We start from the raw sequence: 24,359 nt of genomic DNA on the forward strand, positions 1-24,359 counted from the left end.
GTGTGAGAGGAAACCGGTGCACCCATGGTCAGGATCGAACCCCGGTCTCTGAGCCTGTGAGGCAGCAACTCTACCACTGTGCCACATGTAGTCAGATTTAATAAATTGCTGTTGTTGCTTCCAAAGACAGAGGCACTTATAATATTAGATCAGAATTGCATCTTTCCACTAATAGAGTCAATTATTAGTCAATTAAATAATAGAATCAATTATTGTTGGTGATATTTCACCTATGAATATCAGACTATTTTCGCAGAGGTAAGGGCCAATTAGGCATAGCAAAAGGTATGAACACTTTTAAACATTTTTTTCCCGACTATTTTGTCAAATGCAAATACAGGGAGAATGATCAAAGTGCTCACATGGCTCACTCTGTTAGAAGCGTTCTGAGTTTAAATGTTCCGTGCATTCCTTCTTAAAGTATAAATGTTTGTGTGGCCAGGGGTGCGATTGAGAACAGCTGGGAATAAAAGTGACATCATTTGTGCCACGTGATGGTTTAATTACACTTGACAGTTTACAATTGTCATTCAAGATTTAATGGGAAAGCTCGGGAGACGGACAAGCCACTCGCACAAATAACAGAAATGCCGAGTACCGTGGGAACTCTTTGTCTACCCCCCCCCGTTATATCGTGTGATATCGTGCGATATCGTGCTAGACCACGACCACTTCACTCTGCTCACATCTTGCGTCAAGTCGCCCCGTGAAAAAGCCCCATTACGAGGGGGGTGGTTGCAACCTCCGATAAAAACGCAGGGGGGTTTAAAAAACAAAAGAAATAAAAGACTTAAAACCGACAAAAAGGGGCCATGAAACCACACAGTTTATTCTGTTATTTTTTAATAAAAATGAAACCGATAAAACTATGTACATTTTCATACATGCAGTTACAAACACACACAGTTAAAAGCTTCTACAATGTAAAACAACAGTACAATTGAAGCAGGGGGTGGGAGGGGAGGAGGAGAAGCGAGGGGGGGGAGGGGGGGAGGAGGGAGAAGAAGCGAGGGGGGGGGAGTGAGGGGGGGGAGGGGGGGAGAGGAACATGGTGGGAGGAGGGGGGGGGTGGAAGGAGGGAAAGAGGGGGGGTGGAGCGAGAGAGGGGGGGATGGGAGAGGGAGAGGGGGAGGGAGTGAGGGAGAGGGGAGTGAGGGGGACGATGGGATGGGAGATGAGAGAGAGGGGGGGTAGGGTATTGAGGAAGGGGGGGAGCTGGGGGGGGGGGGGGGTGGGAGTTTCCTTTTAGCTGGGCTTGTAGGTGTGTTTGTAGGTGGGGTGGCTGTGGTGAGCGGCCTTCTGCCCAGTCACCAGGCTCTGGATGATCCACTCCTGCGAGACCACGGGCACCGACAGGGCCTCTGCGCACTTCAGGAGCGACGGGGGGCACGAGAGATCCGTCACCATCAGGTCGAAGACCCCCATCGGTACATCTGTGCGGGGAAGGGGGGGGGAGGAGGAAGGTGCTGTCAACAACGCTGGGTGTACAGTCTGCCCCCCTCACCCCCCCCTCCCGCACAATAACCCCCTTAGCCGCGACAGCACCACCCGTGCCAAGCCCTGAACCCATCTGGTACAAGGAGGGATCGGGCAACATAGACAATAGGTGCAGGAGTAGAGGCCATTCGGCCCTTCGAGCCTGCACCATTCGCCATTCAATATGATCATGGCTGATCATCCAACTCAGTATCCCATCCCTGCCTTCTCTCCATACCCCCTGATCCCTTTAGCCACATCTAACTCCCTCTTAAATATAGCCAATGAACAGTGTGGCCTCAACTACCTTCTGTGGCAGAGAATTCCAGAGATTCACCACTCTGTGTGAATTTCTTTTTCTTCTCATCTCGGTCCTAAAAGATTTCCCCCTTAATTCCTCCTTCCAGTCAAAGCTTAAGCTGGTTTAAGTGTTGCTGTGCTCTAATCCTTCATTTCAGCATTGCACGCCCTCTGGCATCTGCATAATGCAACTGTTGTGGAGATTTAGAATCCCACACCAGGAACTAGAGCACAGGAATCACACCAGAGGGCGAACAACATTGGAAAACCTGTCCTAGGAGGTGGGACAATAACCAAGATTTTTTCCTCATCTCGGTCCTAAAAGATTTCCCCCTTATCCTTAAACTGTGTGACCCCTTGTTCTGGACTTCCCCAACATCGGGAACAATCTTCCTGCATCCAGCCTGTCCGACCCCTTAAGAATTTTGCAAGGCAAGGGCAGGGTAGAGGGAGCTGCACTCTGTGTCAAAGGTTAGAAGTGATAGGAATTGAATTAGGCCATTCGGCCCATCGAGTCTACTCCGCCATTCAATCGTGGCTGATCTATCTCTCCCTCCTAACCCCATTCTCCTGCCTTCTCCCCATAACCCCTGACACCCGTACTAATCAAGAATCTATCTATCTACCTCTGCCTTAAGAATATCCACTAACTTGGCCTCCACAGCCGTCTGTGGCAAAGAATTCCACAGATTCACCACCCTCTGACTAATGACATTTCTCCTCATCTCCTTCCTAAAACAACGTCCTTTAATTCTGAGGCTGTGACCTCTAGTCCTCGACTCTCCCACTAGTGGAAACATCCTCTCCACATCCACTCCATCCAAGTCCTTTACTATTCTGTACCTTTCAATGAGGTCCCCCCCTCATTCTTCTAAACTCCAGCGAGTACAGGCCCCAGTGCCGACAAACGCACATCATATGTTAACCCCATCATTGCTGGGATCGTTCTTGTAAACCCTCTCCAGAGCCAGCACATCCTTCCTCAGATACGGTGCCCAAAATTGCTCACAATATTCCAAATGCGGCCTGACCAGCACCTGATAGAGCCTCAGCATTATCCCTCCCCCTCTCCCCCTCCCCCCCTTTGTATCCAAGCCCTCTTGATCCAAATTGCGTTTACTTTCTTTACTACTGATTTGATTTGCAAATTAAATTTCTGGGAATCCTGCACCAACACTGCCAAGTCCCTTTGCATCTCCGATTTCTGGATTCTCACCTCATTTAGCAATGGATTTGAGCATGTGATGGAGCAGTCCCTTCCCCCCCCCTCCCTCCACCACCCCCCCCCCCCCTCCCAAAACCCCCCACCCCCACCGCAAACCCCAAGACACGTTCATCATGCATTGTTACAAACTGGATTTCTCTTTTATCGTTCAAGAGGGAACTGTGCAGATGCTGGAAAATCGAAAAGGTATACACAGAAAAAATGCTGGAGGAACTCAGCGGGTGCAGCAGCCATCTATGGAGCGAAGGAAGTAGGTGACGTTTCGGGACGAAATCGAAAAGGAAATAGGCAACGTTTCGGGAAAAAAGCGAAAGGAAATAGGCGACGTTTCGGGACGAAAGCGCTGGAGAAACTCAGTGGGTACAGCAGCATCTATGGAGCGAAGGAAATAGACAACGTTTCGTCCCGAAACCCTTCGGGTTTCGACCCGAAACGTTGCCTATTTCCTTTTGATTTCGTCCTGAAACGACGCCTATTTCCTTTGCTCCATAGATGCTGCTGCACCCACTGAGTATTCTTTCTTTGATAAGATTTGTGCGATTCGGGTATAATTTGTTTTTTTAAGCATTTGTCCCAGTCTCCTGTTTGCTGCAAAAGGGAGATTTTCCCCCCCACCCCCAGGGTCTGCCCTCCCCCTCCCCCTCCCCTCTCCCCCCCCCCCCCCCCGTCCTCTCACCCCTTGCTGTGCGTGCCGGGGTTGTGCTGCCCAAACCGACGTCGCCCCTCCCATCATGAGGATCTCGGGCCAGAGGCCGAGGAACGTGTCCTGCATTGTCGGACACCAGCAGCAGCTTCATGTTCTTGAACGGGCTGGTCCGCGGGTGCCTGCGGGGAGAGAGAGAGAATGGAGGGATAGAGAAGGAGAGAGTAGGGGAGAGAGGAGTGGGAGAGAGGAGAAGGGGAGGGGGTGAGAGGAGAGGGGAGGGGGAGAGGGGGAGGGGAGAGAGGGGAGGGGAGGAGGAGGGGAGGGGAGAGGGGAGAAATCGAGGGGAGGGGAGAGGGGAGGGGAGAGGGGAGGGAGAGGGGAGGGGAGAGGGGGAGGGGAGAGGGAGAGGGGAGGGGGTTTCGGGGGAGAGGGGAGAAAGGAAAGGGGAGAGGGGAGGGGAGGAGGGGAGAGAGGGGAGAGAGGGGAGAGGGGAGAGGGGTTTCGGGGAGAGGGGAGATCGGAAAGGGAAATAGGGGGGGAGAGAGGAGGGGAGAAACGGGATGAGGGGAAAGAGGCAAAGGAGAGGAGGGGAGAGAGGAGGGAGAGAGAGGCAAATGTCAATTTGGGAAGAGTGGGATGCATGAGGAAGGATGGGGGGGGGAGATCAGGAGCAGAGATCGACGGGGTTCAGCTTAATGAGGCGCTGTTCCAGGTTTGAGATCAGGCGGTGGCAGAGTTAGGGGTGCAGGGGCAGAGAGAGGGGGGGGGTTGGGCCAGAGAGGGGGGGGAGGGGCCAGGGGGTGGGAGGAGGCAGGGCAGAGAGTGGGGGGGAGGGGCAGAGAGGGGGGGGGGCAGAGTGGGGGGGGATGGGCAGAGAGAGAGGGGGGGGTGGGCAGAGAGAGGGGGGGGATGGGCAAGAGAGGGGGGGGAGGGGCGGAGGGGGGAGGGGCGGGAGCCCTCCAGAGAGGGGGGGTGAGTGGGGCAGAGAGGGGGGGGGGTCCTCAGAGAGTGGGGGGGCAGAGAGTGGGGGTGGGCAGAGTGGGGAGGATCGGCAGCAGATCAGCGTGAGGGGGATGGGGCAGAGAGCAGGGGGGATGGGCACGAGGAGAGTGGGGGGAGGGGAGACCAGCAGCAGGATGGGCAGAGAGTGGGGGGAGGGGCCGCGGAGTGGGGGGGAGGGCAGAGAGAGAGGGGGGGAGGGGCAGGCAGAGTGGGGGGGAGGGGGGCAGAGAGTGGGGGAGGGGCAGAGAGGGGGGGGGATGGGCAGAGAGAGGGGGGGAGGGCAGAGGGGGGGGAGGGCAGGGAGAGGGGGGGAGGGGCAGAGCGTGGGAGAGAGGGGCAGAGAGGGGGGGGAGAGAGAGGGCAGAGAGTGGGGGGATGGGCAAGTGGGGGGGATGGGCAAGAGTGGGGGGGGAAGAGGAGGAGAGGGGGGGGGGGGGGCAGAGAGTGGGGGGAGGGGAGAGTCGGGGGGATGGGCAGAGAGTGGGGGGAGGGGGGCAAGAGGTGAGGGGGATGTTCAGAGGTTTGGGCAGAGAGTGGGGGGGATGGGCAGGAGTGGGGGGGAGGGGCAGAGAGAGGGGGGAGGGGCAGAGTGAGGGGGAGGGGCAGAGGGGGGGGGAAGGGGAGAGTGGGGGGGAGAGGGCAGAGAGGGGGGGATGGGCAGAGTGGGGGGGATGGGCAGAGAGTGGGGGGAGGGGCAGAGTGGGGGGGGGGCAGAGAGTGGGGGGGGGAGGGGCAGAGTGGGGGGGGATGGGCAGAGAGTGGGGGGATGGGCAGAGAGTGGGGGGAGGGGGACAGAGAGTGGGGGGAGGGGCAGAGTGGGGGGAGGGGCAGGGGGGGGGATGGGCAGAGAGGGGGGGATGGGGCAGAGAGGGGGGGAGGGGCAGAGTGGGGGGGGGGGAGGGTTCAGAGAGGGGGGGAGTATGGCAGAGAGGGGGGGGATGGGCAGAGAGGGGGGGAGGGGCAGAGAGGGGGGGCATGGGCAGAGAGTGGGGGGAGGGGGAGAGTGGGGGGAGGGGCAGAGAGTGGGGGGATGGGCAGAGAGGGGGGGAGGGGCAGAGAGGAGGGGGGGAGAGAGGGGCAGGGGCAGATTGAGGGGGGGAGGGGCAGATTGAGGGGGGGAGGGGCAGATTGAGGGGGGGGAGAGGGGCAGATTGAGGGGGGAGGGGCAGGGGCAGGGTGAAGGGGGCATCTCACCACTCCAGGATGCGGTCTGCCTCCACACTGTAGCCCGCGGGCAGCATGTAGTTATTGTAGGGCTGTAGCTGGTTGGCGTGGCAACTGTCTCGGACCCACAGGTTGGACACGCACGGCACGCCGCTGGCAATGCACAGAAAGTACTTCTTGGTCCGACAATGCTGGTCTGCGATCAACACACACTGGTACGCTGCCTTGCACTGAAACGCACCAAGCAACACATTCTGGATCAGCTCCCCGCTCTTAAACCCCTGTCCCACGGTACAAATTCATTCCAAGAGCTCTCCCGCGTTTGCCCCGATTCAAACTCGGGGATTTACGGTAATGGCCACTCGTCAATAGTACTCTCAGGTCAAACTCGGGAGAAACTCACGTCTGAAGAACAACAAGCGCTGATGCTTGGTATGGTGGCAGCCAAGAAAATGATCCTAACAGACTGGAAATCATCTACACCCCCCTGCTTCAAAAAATGGCTCAATGAAATGATAATAATCATACAGATGGAAAGGATACACTTCTACAACTCCAATGTACCAAACAACTTTTTAAGTGTTTGGGGAACATTTATCAACCATCTCAAATTCCAATAATTTCATCATTTCATATTATCTGCAGTGATGTAGTCCTGTGACCTTTACTTCTGCTTTTGCAATGCCTGACTGTGTAGCACCATGTGGATTGTACCAATACTGTTATGTCTGGCTGCCTTGATTTTTTTTAAATTAATTTATTTATTTTTTAAATTATAATTATTTGTTTTTCCTCCCTTTTTTTTCCTGTTGTCTTTTTCAGTTTTTATCTATTTATTTATTTTTTGTTGTTGTTTGTTTTGTTTTGTTTTGTTATAGAAAATTGTATAAAATAATAAAAATATTTTTAAAAAACCCCCAAAAAACTCGGGAGAACTCTTGGTATGAACTCGTACCGTGGGACAGGGCTTAAAAGTGGGTATTATTCTTAAAGCGGAGATTGATAGGGTCTTGCATAGGAAGAGCGTTAAAGGCTTCGGGGAGAGAGCAGGAGAACGAGGTTGAGAGGGGAGAGATAGAATGGACTGGATGGGCCGAATGGCCTAATTCTGCTCCAACATGGCCTCATAACGTGCGAGAAGGCAATGAATTCCGAAGAAGGGCCCTGACCTGAAGCAGCGGCAATCCCTGCTCTCCAGACTCTGTTTTGGCCCATCTACATTAGTCCCACATCCCTCCAAACCCGTCCTATCCAAGTACCCGCTGAAATATTTCTTAAACGTTGCGATAGTCGACTGCCTCCTGCGGCAACTCGTTCCATATGCACACTACCCAATGTGTATCAAAGTTACTGCTTGCGTTCCGATTAAATCTACCCCCCTCCCCCTCACCTTGAACCCACGCCCAGCCACCACTCCTCGATTCCCCTACTCTCACCTGGGCTTCGTTGAAATCCTGCAGGATGTAGCCGCCCCCGGCTCGGAGCTGGGCCTCAGTGTACTGCTTGTTGTAGGCTGCAGTCTCCACGTACTCTGGGGTCAAGCACAGGGGTCACAGACACAGTCACATCTAGCACGGGGCTAGTACGGGCAGGGGTCAGGGGTTATGGGGGGGGGGACGGGGTTAGGAGGGAGAGATAGATCAGCTGTGATGTGGGAGGGGGGGGGGGGGGACAGGATGTGGGGGGGACTTGGGGGAGAGAGGAAGGTAGACTTTGGGGGTGGGGAGGAGGGAGTCGAGGAGGGGGGGAGGTTGGAGAGGGGGGGAGGTTGGAGAGGGGGGGTAGTGGGGGGGTAGTTGGGGAGGGTACCCTGTTCCACTCACCCTCATCCTCAGTGCTTGCGGAGGTGCCGTGTGGTGCGGGCGGCTTGTTACTCTGCCGGTCGGTCTGCGTGGCAGCGGTGAGGATGAAGGCGTAGCCCACGAACAGGGCGGGGTTTTTGGGGAGGGGTCCGTGCTGGGTCTCCAGCGGTGGCTCCGAGACCCCGCACCCCCCCTCACGCTCCCGCTCCGGGGGGCTGGCTAACACGCCCGGCTTCCACATGCCTGCAACACGCAATAACACGGATCAGACACGCCCAGCACACGCAATAACACGGATCAGACATGCCTCACACACACAACATAGATCAGACATGCCCAGCACATGCAACAACACGGATCAGACACGTACAGCACACGCAATAACACGGATCAGACACGCCCAGCACACGCAATAACACGGATCAGACATGCCTCACACACGCAGCATGGATCAGGCATGCCCAGCACACAACACATATCAGACACGCCCAACACACAATAACATGGATCAGACATGCCTCGCACACGCAACATAGATCAGGCATGCCCAGCACATGCAATAACACAGATCGGACATGCCCAGCACACACAACAACACGGATCGGACACACATAGCACACGGACCAGACACGCCCAACACACGCAATAACACGGATCAGGCATGCCTCGCACACGCAACATGTATCAGACACTCCCAACTCACGCAATAACATGGATCGGACACGCCCAGCACACGCAACAACACGTAGGTTATTTGGCTTGGTGTCAATGTAAAATTATCGTGTGTGTGTGCGTGTGCGTGCGGTGTGAACGTGCGGGGATCGCTGGCAACATCCTCCCACACTCCAAAGACGTGCAGGCTTGTCGGTTAGTTGTCCCTAGTGGGTGTAGGACGTGCGGGGATCGCTGGTCGGTACGGACTCGCTGGGCCGAAGGGCCCGTTTCGGCGCTGTATCTCTAGACTACACCAGACACGGCTGCAGTGCCGGACGTTACCGGATTTGCCGGAGCCCGGCTTGCGGCCGCGCTTGGCCGGGGACCGTTCCTCGTCGGAGCTGAGCAGCTTCCTCTTGCCCGACAGGGTGGGGGTCCGGGGACTGTCCAGTGGCTTGCGGGTGGGGGTGCTGGGCCCAGCGTTACTCCTCCTCTTCCTCTTCCCTTCCACCAGGTTGTCTGTGGGGGAAACACCGACAGGTTCTATTGTATCCAAGTCCCAATTCACCAGCCGGGCAAACACACTCACATCACCAACAACTTCCCACGCTGACCTTCCTGCCCAAGGCCTCCTCCATTGTCAGAGTGAGGCCCAGCGCATATTGGAGGAGCAGCACCTCATATTCCGCTTGGGCAGTCTATCCCCCTCTCTCCATCCCCTCCCCCTTCCCAGTTCTCACACCAGTCCGGTCTCCGACTACATTCTATCTTTGTCCTGCCCCCTCCCCTGACATCAGTCTGAAGAAGGGTCTCGACCTGGAACGCCACTGCCTGTCCCGCTGAGTTACTCCAGCATTTTGTGTCTTATCTTCGATTTAAACCTGCACCTGCAGTTCTTGGTAGAATGGTTGAGTCCCTAGTGTGTGTAGGATAGTGTTAGTATGCGGGCCGAAGGGCCTGTTTCCATGCTGCATCTCTAAACTAAAAAAAAACACACACCACTTGAGTAAGCAATTTAGAACGGAGACGAGGAAACACTTTTTCTCACAGAGAGTGGTGAGTCTGTGGAATTCTCTGCCTCAGAGGGCGGTGGAGGCAGGTTCTCTGGATACTTTCAAGAGAGAGCTAGATCGGGCTCTTAAAAATAGCGGAGACAGGGGATATGGGGAGAAGGCAGGAACGGGGTACTGATTGGGGACGATCAGCCATGATCACATTGAATGGCGGTGCTGGCTCGAAGGGCCGAATGGCCTCTACTCCTGCACCTATTGTCTATTCTGTTCATTTACCACCTTAGTCAGGGCATCAGGCAGAGACTGCGGCAGGAACTATGAAGCTACGGAGAGTGCAGACAAACAACTGCAGGTGCAGGTTAATAGACAAAAGGTCACAAAGTGCTGGAGTAACTCAGTGTGTCTGGCAGCATCACCTTCCCCGGACCTGGCTACCCAGCGTCGAGGGAAGACTGCCAGTCTAATGGGATGAGGGGAAGGGGCAAGACTATGCTGCCTTACAGCGCCAGAGATCCTGACCTCGGGTGCTGTCTGTACGGAGTTTGCACACTCCCTGTAACCGCGTGGGTTTTCTCCAGGTGCTTCGATTCCCTCTCACATTAGGGGGGAGGGGGGGGGTGGGTAGGGGAGTGGGGAGAGTGGGAGGTGAGGAGAGGAGGGGAGGAGGAGGGGGAGGGGGAGGGGAGGGGGAGGGGAGGGGGAGGGGAGGGGGGAGGGGAGGTGAGGAGAGGAGGGGAGGTGAGGAGGAGGGGAGGAGGGGAGGAGGGGAGGAGGGGAGGAGGGGAGGAGGGGAGGAGGGGAGGAGGGGAGGAGGAGGAGGAGGGGAGGAGAGGAGGAGGGGAGGAGAGGAGGAGGGGAGGAGGGGGGGAGGAGAGGGGGGGGAGAGGGGGAGGGGGGGAGGAGGGGAGGAGGGGAGGAGAGGAGGAGAGGAGGAGAGGAGGAGAGGAGGAGAAGAGGAGGAGAGGAGGAGGAGGAGAGGAGGGGAGGAGGAGAGGAGGGGAGAAGAGGAGGAGGAGGAGGGGAGGAGGGGAGGAGGAGGGGAGGAGGAGAGGGGAGGAGAGGGGAGGAGAGGGGAGGAGAGGGGAGGAGAGGGGAGGAGAGGGGATGAGAGGGGGATGAGAGGGGATGGAGGGGGATGAGAGGGGGATGAGAGGGGGATGAGAGGGGATGAGAGGGGATGAGAGGGGATGAGAGGGGATGAGAGGGGGGGGTGGGGATGAGAGGGGGTGGGGGAGTGGTGAAAGGTGGGGAGGTGTGGTGGGTAGGGGATTGGGGAGAGGGGAGGTGAGGAGAGGAGGGGTGGGAATGAGAGGGGGTGGGGTGGGGTAGGGGAGTGGGGAGAGGGGGGGGGGGGGGGGAGAGGTGGGGGAGAGAGGAGAGTAGAGGTTGCCACTTACCCAGGCTGATGTCGGCAGCCATGGCCACTGGAGTGTTGGGCTCGCCGGGGTCGAGGCCAAACTGTTCCCTCAGCCGGTTGCCCTGCTCCAGGGAGAGGATGACGGCCATCCGCTTGTACCACTTCTGCACACCGTCCTTCTCGATGCAGTAGAAGAACTCGTCTGGCTCCTTCCGATGGGCCCGGACTATCCCTGTGGTGACAACACGGGGAGAGAGGGTGGGAGGTCTTGTATAGACAGCAACAGCCAAGGACCCAACAGAATGAAGTTGATCCCCCCTCCACCCACCCTCTACCCCAACCCATTCATAGAAAACATAGAAAACAGGTGCAGGAGGAGGCCATTCAGCCCTTCAAGCCAGCACCGCCATTCATTGTGATCATGGCTGATCATCCCCTATCAATAACCCGTGCCTGCCTTCTCCCCATATCCCTTGACTCCACCAGCCCCTAGAGCTCTATCTAACTCTCTCTTAAATCCATCCAGTGATTTGACCTCCACTGCCCTCTGTGGCAGGGAATTCCACAAATTCACAACTCTTTGGGTGAAAGTTTTTTCTCACCTCAGTCTTAAATGACCTCCCCTTTATTCTAAGACTGGCCCCTGCTTCTGGACTCGCCCAACATTGGGAACATTTTTCCTGCATCTAGCTTGTCCAGTCCTTTTATATGTTTCTATAAGATCCCCCCCCTCATCCTTCTAAACTCCAGTGAATACAAGCCTAGTCTTTTCAATCTTTCCTCATATGACAGTCCCGCCATCCCAGGGATCAATCTGGTGAACCTACGCTGCACTGCCTCAATCACAAGGATGTCCTTCTTCAAATTCGGAGACCAAAACTGGACACAATACTCCAGATGTGGTCTCACCAGAGCGCTATATAACTGAGACCACGAGACGCGTACCTGCGCTGAAGTACTCGTCATCAGAGAGCGCGGTGACCTCAGTCTGCACGGGGATGGGGTCACACAGCAGGATGTCCTTGCCCAGGACCTCGCACTCGTAGCCGTCGTCGAACAGGACCTTGTACTTGCCGTCGCCGGAGTCCCTGGTGATGGTCCCCGAGTAGAAGTAGCCGTTGGAGGACCATTTGGCCACCACGCGTAGACCCACGAAGCTGCTGGCCGCCGCCGCTGCTGGTGCCGGGGGTCGGGGCCGGGGCCGGGGGTCCGGGGGGGTCCGGGTGGGGCGGGCGCGCCAGACACGGGTGGGGGGCGCCCAACTCGGGCGAGGGCGGCAATGGGCGGGGAGGGGGGGACCCCGGGGGGAGCACGGTCGGGGGGGAGGGCGGCAATGCGGGTGGGAGGAAGAGGGGGGAGAAGCGATCCTCGTCTGGGGGGGGGGAGGTGGGGGGGGAGCAGCAGTCGTCTGCACGGGCACGTGGTAGAGGGGGCATCATCTCCCTGGGGGGGGGAGGGAGAGGGGGGGAGAGAGGGGGGGGGGAGAAAGAGGGGAGGGAAAGAAAGGGGGGGGGAGGAGAGGAGAGGGGGGGGGGAGGAGAGGGGGGGGGAGGGGGAGGAGGGGGGGGGAGGGGGGCGGAGGGAAGAAGAGGGGGGGGAGGAGAGGGGGGGGATGGGGGGGGGGGGGGGGGGAGGAGAAGAGGGGGGGGAGGAGAAGAGGGGGGGGAGGAGAAGAGGGGGGGGGGGAGGAGGGAGAAGGAGAGGGGGGGGGGGGGAGGAGAGGGGGGGGGAGGAGAGGGGGGGGGAGGAGAAGGGAGAGAGGGGGGGGGAGGAGAAGGAGGGGGGGGAGAGGAGAAGGAGGGGGGGGAGGAGAAGAGGGGGGGGAGGAGAAGAGGGGGAGGAGGAGAGAGGAGGAGAGGGGGGGAGGAGAGGGGGGAGGAGAGGGTGGGGGGAGGTGGTGAGAGGAGAGGAGAGAGAGAAGGTGATTTGGACGGGAGTGGGGGGGGAGGAGGGGGGTGGGGGAGGGGAGGAGAGGTAGAAAGAAGAGAGGGGGAGGAGAGGGGGGGGGAGGAGGGGCAAGGGGAGGAAAGAGAGGGGGGGTGGAGAGATAGGGATGGGGGGGGGATGAGTGCGGGGAGAGAGAGGGATCGGGTGGTGGGGTAAGGATGGTAGAAAAAGCATAAAGGAATGAATGAAGGGGAGGAAAGAGGGAACAGATAGATATGGGATGGGGGTGGGATGAGTGCGGGGAGAGAGAGGGATCGGGTGGTGGAGTAAGGATGGTAGAAAAAGCAAAAAGGAATGAATGAACTTTTTCTCCCTTCCCTCTCCCCTCCTCCCCCACAGCCACTGACTGTACATCAGCCCCCCCTCCCTCACCCTCCGCCCCTCCCCCTCACCCTCCGCCCCTCAGAGGCACCACTCTGGGCAGGCCGGGTGACATTCCAGCTCCATGGGACGGGGCGAAATGTGTGGGAAGGAACTGCAGATGCTGGATTAGACCAGGGAAAGACACAGAATGCTGGAGTAACAGGGCAGCATCTCCGGAGAGAAGACATTTTGTGTCGGACAAGGCCATTCGGCCCACCGAGTGTGTGCCGACCAGCCATCCCTGCACACTAACACTATCCTACACATGCTACGGAGGATTTACACTCATGCCAGGTCAGTTCACCTCCAGTACGCCCTTTGGAGTGTGGGAGGAAACTGCAGGTCTCAGGAGATCTCGCGAATGGTATGTTAGCTTTCATTGCAAAAGGATTTGAGTATAGGAGCAGAGAGGTTCTACTGCAGTTGTACAGGGTCTTGGTGAGACCACACCTGGAGTATTGCGTACAGTTTTGGTCTCCAAATCTGAGGAAGGACATTATTGCCATAGGGGGAGTGCAGAGACGGTTCACCAGACTGATTCCTGGGATGTCAGGACTCTCTTATGAAGAAAGACTGGATAGACTTGGTTTATACTCTCTAGAATTTAGGAGATTGAGAGGGGATCTTATAGAAACTTACAAAATTCTTAAGGGGTTGGACAGGCTAGATGCAGGAAGATTGTTCCCGATGTTAGGGAAGTCCAGGACAAGGGGTCACAGCTTAAGGATAAGGGGGAAATCCTTTAAAACCGAGATGAGAAGAACTTTTTTCACACAGAGAGTGGTGAATCTCTGGAACTCTCTCTGCCACAGAGGGTAGTTGAGGCCAGTTCATTGGCTATATTTAAGAGGGAGTTAGATGTGGCCCTTGTGGCTAAGGGGATCAGGGGGTATGGAGAGAAGGCAGGTACGGGATACTGAGTTGGATGATCAGCCATGATCATATTGAATGGCGGTGCAGGCTCGAAGGGCCGAATGGCCTACTCCTGCACCTAATTTCTATGTTTCTATGTTTCTAGGAGTCGCATTGACCAGCGCCCGTAGTCAGGATCGAACCTGGGTCTCAGGAGCGTGAAGCAGCAACTCCACTGAAGACTCACCTCCCGAGGGAGGCTCTGATGGGAGGCCGCCCCCTCTTGCCCCTGCCTCGGGGAGCTGGGCTTCTCGGCAACGGCCTGGTGGTCAGCGAAGCCTCATCGCTCTCCGCCACACCGGTCAGCGGGTGCTTGATGGGCGACCAGTTGTGGGGCCCGGCTCTCCGAGGACTGAGGCTGCAACACACAACGAAAACAAAACAGTGAATGGCCCGGATAGAGCGGGCGCGGAGAGGGGGCGGGATTTTAGGAGAGTCTAGGACCAGAGGGCACAGCCTCAGAATTAAAGGACGTTCCTTTCAGGAGGAGATGAGGAGGAATTTCTTTACTCAGAGGGTGGTGAATCTGTGGAATTCATTGGGGGACAAGTCGATGGATTTTTTTGATCAATAGATTCTTGATCGATCGATCGGGGAGTCAGGGACAGGTGTTGCATCTTCTGCAGGTGCAGGGAAAAGTACCTGGGGAGGGGGTGGTTTGGGTGGGAAGGGAGTGGTGGAATGGTGAGGGGGTGCTCGAAGATGCCCTGTTCCATCAGCACTTGAATTAAAGGGGCAATGTGTCCAAATTAAAGGGGCGGGGTGGTCGAGGTGCGGGCCCCACCTGAGTTTGCCCTGCGAGCCTCTGCCCATGGGCATGGCGAACTCTCGTGGGTCTGGGCCACCGTTCCTGCCCCTCGCTGCGCCAGTGCCCCGTGGGCGCTCCTGCTGCACGGTTGCCCCTGCGTTGCCGCTGCTGCCACTGCCGCCGCTGCTGTGGGCCAGCGAGGACAGGCTGCTGGAGACGCGCAGCAGGCTGCAGGCCTTGGACGACATCGAGCTGACGTCCGCCAGGTCTCCCGACGACAGGGAACCGGCAGCTCGCGACGGAGACACCTCACCCTCAAACTCCTGCGCCTCACGCACTGGATCCTCACGCTCCTGCGAACACACAGTTACACACACATGGATACACGCACACACACAGTTACACACACACACAGTTACACACACACACATGGATACACACACAGTTACACACACAGTTACACACACACACACACAGTTACACACACACACAGTTACACACACACACAGTTACACACACACACAGTTACACACACACACAACACACACACACACACAGTTACACACACACACACGGATACACACACACACAGTTACACACAGACGCACGGGCACACACACAGAGTTACACACACACACATTTACACAGTTACACACACACACACACAGTGTTACACACAGTGTTACACACACAGTGTTACACAGACGCACGGGCACACACACACACACACACACAGTGTTACACACACAAACACACACAGTTACAGTACACACAGACGCACGGGCACACACACACACACACAGTGTTACACACACACACACACAGTTACACACACACACACACACAGTTACACACACACACACACAGTTACACACACACACACGGGTACACACACACACACGCAGACACACAGTGGGTCAGGTACGTGTACACACTGGCGCTGGGGGGCACTCTCACACCGCCCCAACACCAAACCCAACCACACCATAGCCCACTCTCCCCCGCCACAGCTCCCAGCACCAACCGCCCACAACCCCTCACACCCCCCCCCCTCTCCAGGCCCCCCCCCACCACACAACACCCCCCCCCCACACCCCCCCCCCCTCCTCACCTCAGACACCTTGCGCTCCACCTCCTTGCCGTCCACATAGAAGACGTCGGTGATGAGCCGGGTCACCACGGTCCGCACCTCCCTGATTGTCCGCACCCGCCGGTGAAGGTGCCGACCCCCGGGTAACGGCGGCAGCTCCGTGTCCTCCTCCCCCTGGGGGCGGGGCGGGGGGGGGCGAGAGAAGAGCGAAGAGCGACGATCAGAGGCTTAATGAACCCAAAGTTCACAGGTCATTGCAGGATAATTAGGGCATTCGGCCCTTCGAGTCTACTCTGCCATTCAATCATGGGCTGATCTATCTCTTCCTCCTAACCCCATTCTAACCCCCTGACTAAACCCGCACTAATCAAGACCTTGTCCACCTCTGCTTGAAGAATACACATTGGCTTGTGGACGATCAGCCATGATCACAATGAATGGCAGTGCTGGCTTGAAGGGCCAAATGGCCTCCTCCTGCACCTATGTTTCTATGTCCCTAGTGTGTGTGGGATAGTGTTAGTGTACGGGGTGATTGCGGGTTGGGATGGACCAGGTGGGCCGAAGGGCCTGTTTCCGCGCAGGGATTCAATGTGTGGCTCCCTCCGTCGTTAAGAGGTAACTTGGTCCCGTTTACCCTCGATGGTCGCTCGCTATATATCGGGGGGTGGGGGAGAGGGGTAGGGTGTGGTCCCCAATACCTGGCTGTGCAGCGACTCCGTGTCCCGATCTCCCGGCCCCCGGCCTGCGTGGTAGGACGTGCTCCTGGAGCGCATCTGGGGCTTGCCGTGAGCGTCTTCGGTCTGGACCACCGCGTCACGGGACAGGAGCTCGGCGCTGCCTCGCCGGGCCGCGCTGCCGCTCGTGCCGCCAATACCGCTGCCGGTCTGGGTGCCCGTGTGTACGAGCGGCTGGACCACGGGACCCCAGCGCCGCCCGTCCCTGTCCGCCGGGTTCACGCCCACGGCCGAGACGACCGGCGTCTCCGTCTGCCTCTCCGGAGACGCCGTTTCCGTTCCCTTCGCTCTGCCGGCTGGTAGCTCCTGGCTGCACAGATCCAACTCCATCACCTCCTAGACAGGCACAAAAATGCTGGAGTCACTCAGCGGGACCGGCAGCATCTCCAGGGAGAAGGAATGGGTGACGTTTCGGGTGGAGACCGATTCAGGGGAGAGTAACGATAGAGATATGGAAGAGGTGGGTGTGAAACAGACAGATCAAAGCAGGTGATGATCAGTAATTGTAGAATGGTTCATTGTTACCCGAGGGGAAGGTGACAACGAGGAAGTCAGACTAATATTTAATCAGGAGGACGGTGGAACTAGTCGAAGAACTAGGATGGGGGATGGGCAGAGAAGGTTGCTTGAAGTTAGAGAAGTCAATGTTCATACCACTGGGCTGTAAGCTGACCATGCTGTTCCTCCAATTTGCGCTGGGCCTCACTCTGACAATGGAGGAGGCCCAGGACAGAAAGGAGTTAAAGTGTTTGGCAACCGGGAGATCAGGGAGGATCAGGCGGACAGAGCGGAGGTGTTCAGCGAGACGATCGCCGAGCCTGCGCTTGGACTTGCCGATGTACAGGAGTTGACACCTGGAGCAACGGATACAGTAGACGAGGAGCAAGTGAACAGCTGCCTCACAGTCGGGGGTCCCTGGACGGAGTCGAGGGGGGGGTGTTGCATCTCCTGCCGGTTGCAGGGGAAAGTAGCTGGGGTTTGGGTGGGAAGGGACGAGTTGACTGGGGGATGCCATAGAGGGAGTACAGAGACGGTTCACCAGACTGATTCCTGGGATGTCAGGACTGTCTTGTGAAGAAAGACTGGATAGACTTGGTTTATACTCTCTAGAATTTAGGAGATTGAGAGGGGATCTTATAGAAACGTACAAAATTCTTAAGGGGTTGGACAGGCTAGATGCAGGAAGATTGTTCCCGATGTTGGGGAAGTCCAGGACAAGGGGTCACAGCTTAAGGATAAGGGGGAAATCCTTTAAAACCGAGATGAGAAGAACTTTTTTCACACAGAGAGTGGTGAATCTCTGGAACTCTCTGCCACAGAGGGTAGTTGAGGCCACAGTTCATTGGCTATATTTAAGAGGGAGTTAGATGTGGCCCTTGTGGCTAAAGGGGATCAGGGGGTATGGAGAGAAGGCAGGGAGGGGATACTGAGTTGGATGATCAGCCATGATCATATTGAATGGCGAATGGTGCAGGCTCGAAGGGGCCGAATGGCCTCTACTCCTGCACCTAATTTCTATGTTTCTATGTTGCAGAGGGAACGGTCTCAGTGGATAAGGGGTGGAGATGGGCAGATTTGGCTAGTGACGGGATCCCGGAGATGGAGGTGGGGGGGGGGGGGGGGGGGAAAGAGGGCAGAAGGGGCAGAGGAGAGAGGGGGCAATTCTGTACTGGCCCATCACCTCATCCTCGCTCTCCTCCGGACTCCGGGTCGAAGCCTTGCTGGTGCTGGGATCAGGCATGGATTCCTCTGGAGTCTCGCTGACCTCCTCATCCTCCTCTGGCAGAGACTGGCTCATCGGGAATCGACGCTGGGTGTGTTGCTTAGTCCACTGACGCCGCTGCCAATTCACCCTCTCCTCGCAAACCTCCTCGGACTCCCCCTCTGAGCTCGGGAGGCTGCAAGACCCGCTGTTATTTATTTACACTCATAGTCACAAGACGAATACCAACACACCCGCCACCAAATACAAAGTCACCAAAAATTGTTGGTACTAAAAATTAAATTATTATTGAAACATATAAGATTGTGAAGGTTTGGACACGCTAGAGGCAGGAAACATGTTCCCGATGTTGGGGGGAGTCCAGAACTGATTGAGGATGATCAGCCATGATCACATTGGAATGGCGGTGCTGGCTCGAAGGGCTGAATGGCCTACAACTGCACCTATTGTCTATTGCCCTATGTTGGGGGAGTCCAGAACCAGGGTCCACACACAGTTTAGGAATAAGGGGTAAGCCATTTAGAACGGAGACGAGGAAACACTTTTTCTCACAGAGAGTTGTGAGTCTGTGGAATTCTCTGCCTCAGAGGGCAGTGGAGGCCAGTTCTCTAGATATTTTCAAGAGAGAGCTAGATAGGGCTCTTAAAGATAGCGGAGTCAGGGGATATGGAGGAGAAGGCAGGAACGGGGTACTGATTGGGGATGATTAGCCATGATCACATTGAATGGTGGTGCTGGCTCGAAGGGCCGAATGGCCTACTCCTGCACCTATTGTCTATTGTCTATTGTCCGTGCTGCTGGGGAAAAGATCACAAACAGTCGTCATTGGAGGTAGAGAGATCTCATCCCATAGCAGTCTTCCAGTACCGTTGAACTCCTCCCAGAGGTCCTGACCTCTCTTGGGTCCCGGCAAAACGGATCATACAGCAAGGCTCGGGAAACAAGTGTGTCGGAAGCCGGTGGTGGGCCTGTACCATCGATCCGAACTCATGTGCAGTAGGTAGAGCAAAGGGGAAGATACACTTTGGACGTCAGCGAAACAGCGCGGAAACAGGCCCTTCGGCCCACCGTTGCCGCGCTGACCAGCGGTGATCATACGCCGACACCGTACTACACACTGTACAAATCTTCACACCCAAGCCAATTAGCCGACAAACCTGCACGTCTTTGGAGCGTGGGAGGAAACTCAGAGAAAACACACACTGATCACGGGGAGAACGTACAGTCAGCACCCGTAGTCGGGATCGAACCCGGGACTCTGGTACTGTAGGGCAGCAACTCTACCCCTGGGCCACTGTACCGCCCCTACAGAGCGGTGAATATAGTTCTCAGCATTGTAGCGCACCAGTTCCAGAGACCAAGTCCAATAAAGTTGGGAAAAGGGGAAGTACAACGGGATCTGGGGGTCCTTGTACATCAGTCAATGAAAGTAAGCATGCAGGTACAGCAGGCAGTGAAGAAAGCCAATGGCATGTTGGCCTGCATAACAAGAGGAATCGAATATAGGAGCAAAGAGGTCCTTCTGCAGTTGTACAGCGCCCTAGTGAGACCACACCTGGAGTATTGTGTGCAGTTTTGGTCCCCTAATTTGAGGAAGGACATTCTTGCTATTGAGGGAGTGCAGCGTAGGTTCACAAGGTTAATTCCCGGGATGGTGGGACTGTCATGTGCTGAGAGAATGGAGCAGCTGGGCTTGTACACTCTGGAGTTTAGAAGGATGAGAGGATATCTCATTGAACCATATAAGATTGTTAAGGGCTTGGACACACTAGAGGCAGGAAACATGTTCCCGATGTTGGGGGAGTCCAGAACCAGGGGCCACACACAGTTTAAGAATAAGGAGTTGGCCATTTCGAACGGGATGAGGAAACACTTTTTCTCACCGAGAGTGGAATTCTCTGCCTCAGAGGGCGGTGGAGGCAGGTTCTCTGGATACTTTCAAGAGAGAGCTAGACAGGGCTCTTAAAGATAGCGGAGTCAGGGGATATGGGGAGAAGGCAGGAACGGGGTACTGATTGGGGATGATCAGCCATGATCACATTGAATGGCGGTGCTGGCTCGAAGGGCCGAATGGCCTACTCCTGCACCTATTGTCTATTGGCAATGGAGTAGAGGTGAATCTTGTAGTAGCGCAGCTTTGTAGATAAAATTATAAGAAGCATTGATGGGGTAGAGAGACGGAACCTTTCCCCCAGGGTAGAAATGTCCGACACTTCCTGGCATAGCTATAAAACGGCCTGTTTCCATGGAAATTGGCACGATTGGTTTGAATGAATGAATGGTATAGGTTTATTGGCCAAGTATTCACATACAAGGATTTTGCCTTGGTGCTCCGCCCACAATATGACATACAGGTGACACATGAAACATGAACAAGGTGGGCCAAAGGGCCTGTGTCGTAAACAGTTTATAAAGGAAGTTACCGAAACAGGGCCGTGGGTTCCCCCTGTTCTCTCGCCTCCGTCTCGCGTCGAGCTTCGCACACACGGCTGAACACCGAGCGGCTCTTCACAGCACTGCGGACAAACAGATGGCCGTGCGTTAGACCCTGCAGACACCCCCCTCCCCTCAGCCGTCCTCGTTGCTGAGTGCCGGGGCAACAGGACAAAGGCTGCGGATGGCAACAGGATTAACAACCTCATCAGGAAGGCTGGCTCCGTTGGATTCACGGGAGGTTGGTTGGTCTTGGAGGGGAGGATGCTCCTCAAACTGCGGAGCATCCTGGACAAGGCAACACACACCCCCTCCACGACACACTAGTCAACCTGAGGATCACCTTAAGCAACAGACTGGTCCCACCAAGATGCTGCACAGAACGCCACAGGAGATCCTTCTTCCCCGTGGCTATCAAACTGTACAACTCCTCCCCCTTCTGTCGTGGGGTAGACCGAGACCGACTCCCCCCCCACCCCAATCTTTGCACAACCCCCAATCATTTCCACTTTAATTTCATGTTTCACGTATCTTGCTTATCCCAGTTTGGTCCAATGTACCACTTGGAAGGGTTTAAAGGGTTCTGGGCCAAATGCAGGCTAATGGAACTAGCCCAGAATGCCAATGGGTTAGCATGGACAAAGTGGGCCAAAGGGCTGTACGACTCTATAAGTCATCAAGTCTACTCCGCCATTCAATCCTGGCTGATCTACCTCTCCCCCTCTCGACCCCATTCTCCAGCCTTCTCCCCATAATCCCCGACACCCGTACTAATCAAAAATCTATCCATCTCTGCCTTAAGAATATCCACTGACTTGGCCTCCACAGCTGTCTGTGGCAAGGAATTCCACAGATTCACCACCCTCTGACTAAAGATATTCCTCCTTCCGAAAGGACCATCCTTTAATTCTGAGGCTGTGACCTCGGGTCCTAGACTCTCCCACTAGTGGAAACATCCTCTCCACATCCACTCTGTTCAAGCCTTTCATTATTCGGTACGTTTCAATGAGGTGGTCTCCCCCCTCATCCTTCTAAACTCCAGTGAGTAGAGGCCCCAGTGCCGACAAGCATTCATATGTTAAAATCGAGCAACGTCTGAGGGTAGATGATAGGACAGGACTGCTCTAGAGTTGGTGATAGGAAGGTCCAGTTGGCTTAGATGGGGCATCCTGGTCAGCATGGATAGGTTGGGCCGAAGGGCCTGCTCCCCTGCTCTACAGGTTCAGAAACGTTACAATGCAACGATTACTCGCTCAAAACAAATCAGACAGGATCGGCAGCAAATCCGAGTTTCCGGGGCGACGGCAGTGGGGAGATGAGATGAAGAGGCCATTGTTCCTGGGAGAGAGGGATCACACACACACACACACACACACACGGTTACCTGGCAACTGCAACAGCCTCCGAGGCAGACGTGGACTCCCCTGGCAACACAGGCTCTGTGGGGAAGAACAAGGGAGAGGCGGTGAGGCAAACAAAACCACAACGCAGAAATTAAACACTGACTCATGTCCTTCGTATGAGAATCAGCAGTGGGGGCGGGGGGGCAGAGAAGAGAGGGAGGGGGGGCAGAGGAGAGATGGAGAAGGGGGCAGAGAGGGAGGGGGGGGCAGGGAGGGGGGGGGCAGAGAAGAGAGGGGGGGGCAGGGGGGAGAGAGAGAGGAGGGGCAGAGGAGAGGAGGGGGGGAAGAGAGAGAGGGAGGGGGGGGGCAGAGAGAGAGAGGAAGAACGGAGAGAGAGGGGGAAACAGAGAGAGAGGAGGATCAGAGAGCGAGGGGGAGAGCGCGAGGGGGAGAAGCGAGGGAGGGGGAAGAGAGGGAGGGGGGAAAGAGGGTAGGTGCAGAGAGCGAGGAGGCGCAGAGAGGGAGGGGGGCCAGAGAGGGGGGAGGCAGAGGAGAGAGGGAGGGGGTCAGAGAAGAGAGGGAGGGGGGGCAGAGAAGAGAGGGAGGGGGGGGGCAGAGAAGAGAGGGAGGGGGTGGAATTAGGGACACGAGGAATTGCAGATGCTGGTTCACAAAATAAAAGACGCATAATGCTGGAATAACTCAGTGGGTCAGGCATCATCGATGGAGAACATGGATGGGTGACGTTTCGAGTCGGGTTTGAATATCGGCCCCGACCTGAATCACCACCTACCCATGTTCTCCAGAGATGCTGCCTGACTCGCTGAGTTACTCCAGCATCCTGTGTCCACCCTGTACCTGTGTGGGGTGTGAGAGGGGGCTGGTAGTTGCACCGATGCATGGTTATTGCGCTCATGAATGCGAGAAGACACGCGCATGTTTCAACGCTAAGGCGGCTGCCAAAGCAGACACACCCTTGCAGAGTCAATAGGCAATAGACAATAGACAATAGATGCAGGAGTAGGTCATTCGAGCCACCACCGCCATTCAATGTGATCATGGCTGATCATCCCCAATCAGTACCCCGTTCCTGCCTTCTCCACATATCCCGACTCCCCTATTTTTAAAAGAGTCCCAACCCAAAACATCACCCATCCAGTCTGAAGAAGGGTCTCGACCCGAAACATCGCCCATTCCTTCTCTCCAGAGATGCTGCCTGACCTACTGACTCCATACCCCCTGATCCCTTTAGCCACAAGGCCCATATCTAACTCCCTCTTAAATATAGCCAACGAACTGGCCTCAACTACCTTTTGTGGCAGAGAATTCCACAGATTCACCACTCTCTGTGTAAAAAATGATTTTCTCATCTCGGTCCTAAAAGACTTCCCTCTTATCCTTAAGCTGTGACCCCCCCTTGTTCTGGACTTCCCCAACATCGGGAACAATCTTCCTGCATCTAGCCTGTCCAACCCCTTAAGAATTTTGTAAGTTTCTATAAGATCCCCCCTCAATCTTCTAATTCTAGCGAGTACAAGCCGAGTCCATCCAGTCTTTCTTCATATGAAAGTCCTGCCATCCCAGGAATCAGTCTGGTGAATGTTCTCTGTACTCCCTCCATGGCAAGAATGTCTTTCCTCAGATTAGGAGACCAAAACTGTACGCAATACTCCAGGTGTGGTCTCACCAAGACCCTGTACAACTGCAGTAGAACCTCCCTGCTCTTATACACAAGGAGATAGGATCGCCTCGATGGGCGAATGGCCTTACTTTCCAGGCTGAAGAGGCCCGAGTGGTCTTCTTCCTCGGGAACGGGGGTCTCCAGCCCCATGCGCAGGCACAGCTTGCCATCGGTCAGAGAGCCCGGGCTCGGAGCGAGGCGCTGGCTGCCGTCCGCTGTGACCCCGCTAGTTGTCATGGCGCTCCCTGGTGTCACTTCACCCGTCTCCGCGCCACGGCCTTCAGGCTCTGCAGAGCAAAGAGTCAAAACTCCGATTGAAGCAACATTCATGGACTGGGCAATCCCACATCGTCACAGAGCTGTACAACTCAGAGTACAAGTCTGAAGAAAGGTCTCGACACCCATACATAAAAAGTCTTCTCACCCACCACTCCGCCTCCAGGCCCCTCAGATCGGCCGACTTGGGGCTGCTGAATATCCCGCGGTCTAGGCATAAGCTCAGGGTGGTTGCAGCCCCTAGACTGTGGAACAGCATCCCCCTTCCCATCAAAACTGCCCCCTCCATCGACTCTTTTAAGTCAAGACTAAAGACTTATCTATACTCCCAAGCCTTTCCTGACGTCCTCTGAGTGAGGGCTACATGTATATATGTATGTTACACAAAAAAGCTGGAGAAACTCAGCGGGTGCAGCAGCATCTATGGAGCGAAGGAAATAGGCAACGTTTCGGGCCGAAACCCTTCTTCA

The 24,359-nt window shown here is 56.0% G+C and overlaps 1 protein-coding gene across 1 annotated transcript in view; it reads right to left on the minus strand.

Annotated features, from left to right (window-relative positions):
• Positions 1-1,215: 1,215 nt before the first annotated feature.
• tp53bp1 (tumor protein p53 binding protein, 1) overlaps positions 1,216-24,359 on the minus strand; it is a 75,495-nt gene continuing 52,351 nt past the window's right edge. Inside the window, 17 exon segments of the mRNA XM_055662792.1 lie at positions 1,216-1,491; positions 3,678-3,773; positions 3,775-3,826; positions 5,844-6,043; positions 7,250-7,344; positions 7,637-7,858; positions 8,612-8,788; positions 10,680-10,871; positions 11,585-11,901; positions 14,049-14,219; positions 14,430-14,962; positions 15,721-15,873; positions 16,398-16,769; positions 18,115-18,343; positions 20,580-20,672; positions 21,974-22,028; positions 23,703-23,900. Coding sequence (XP_055518767.1) covers positions 1,246-1,491; positions 3,678-3,773; positions 3,775-3,826; positions 5,844-6,043; positions 7,250-7,344; positions 7,637-7,858; positions 8,612-8,788; positions 10,680-10,871; positions 11,585-11,901; positions 14,049-14,219; positions 14,430-14,962; positions 15,721-15,873; positions 16,398-16,769; positions 18,115-18,343; positions 20,580-20,672; positions 21,974-22,028; positions 23,703-23,900 — 3,401 coding nt within the window. The 3' untranslated portion in view covers positions 1,216-1,245.

Source organism: Leucoraja erinacea, chromosome 36, assembly GCF_028641065.1.
Source record: "Leucoraja erinacea ecotype New England chromosome 36, Leri_hhj_1, whole genome shotgun sequence".
Taxonomy (NCBI): Eukaryota; Metazoa; Chordata; class Chondrichthyes; order Rajiformes; family Rajidae; genus Leucoraja; species Leucoraja erinaceus.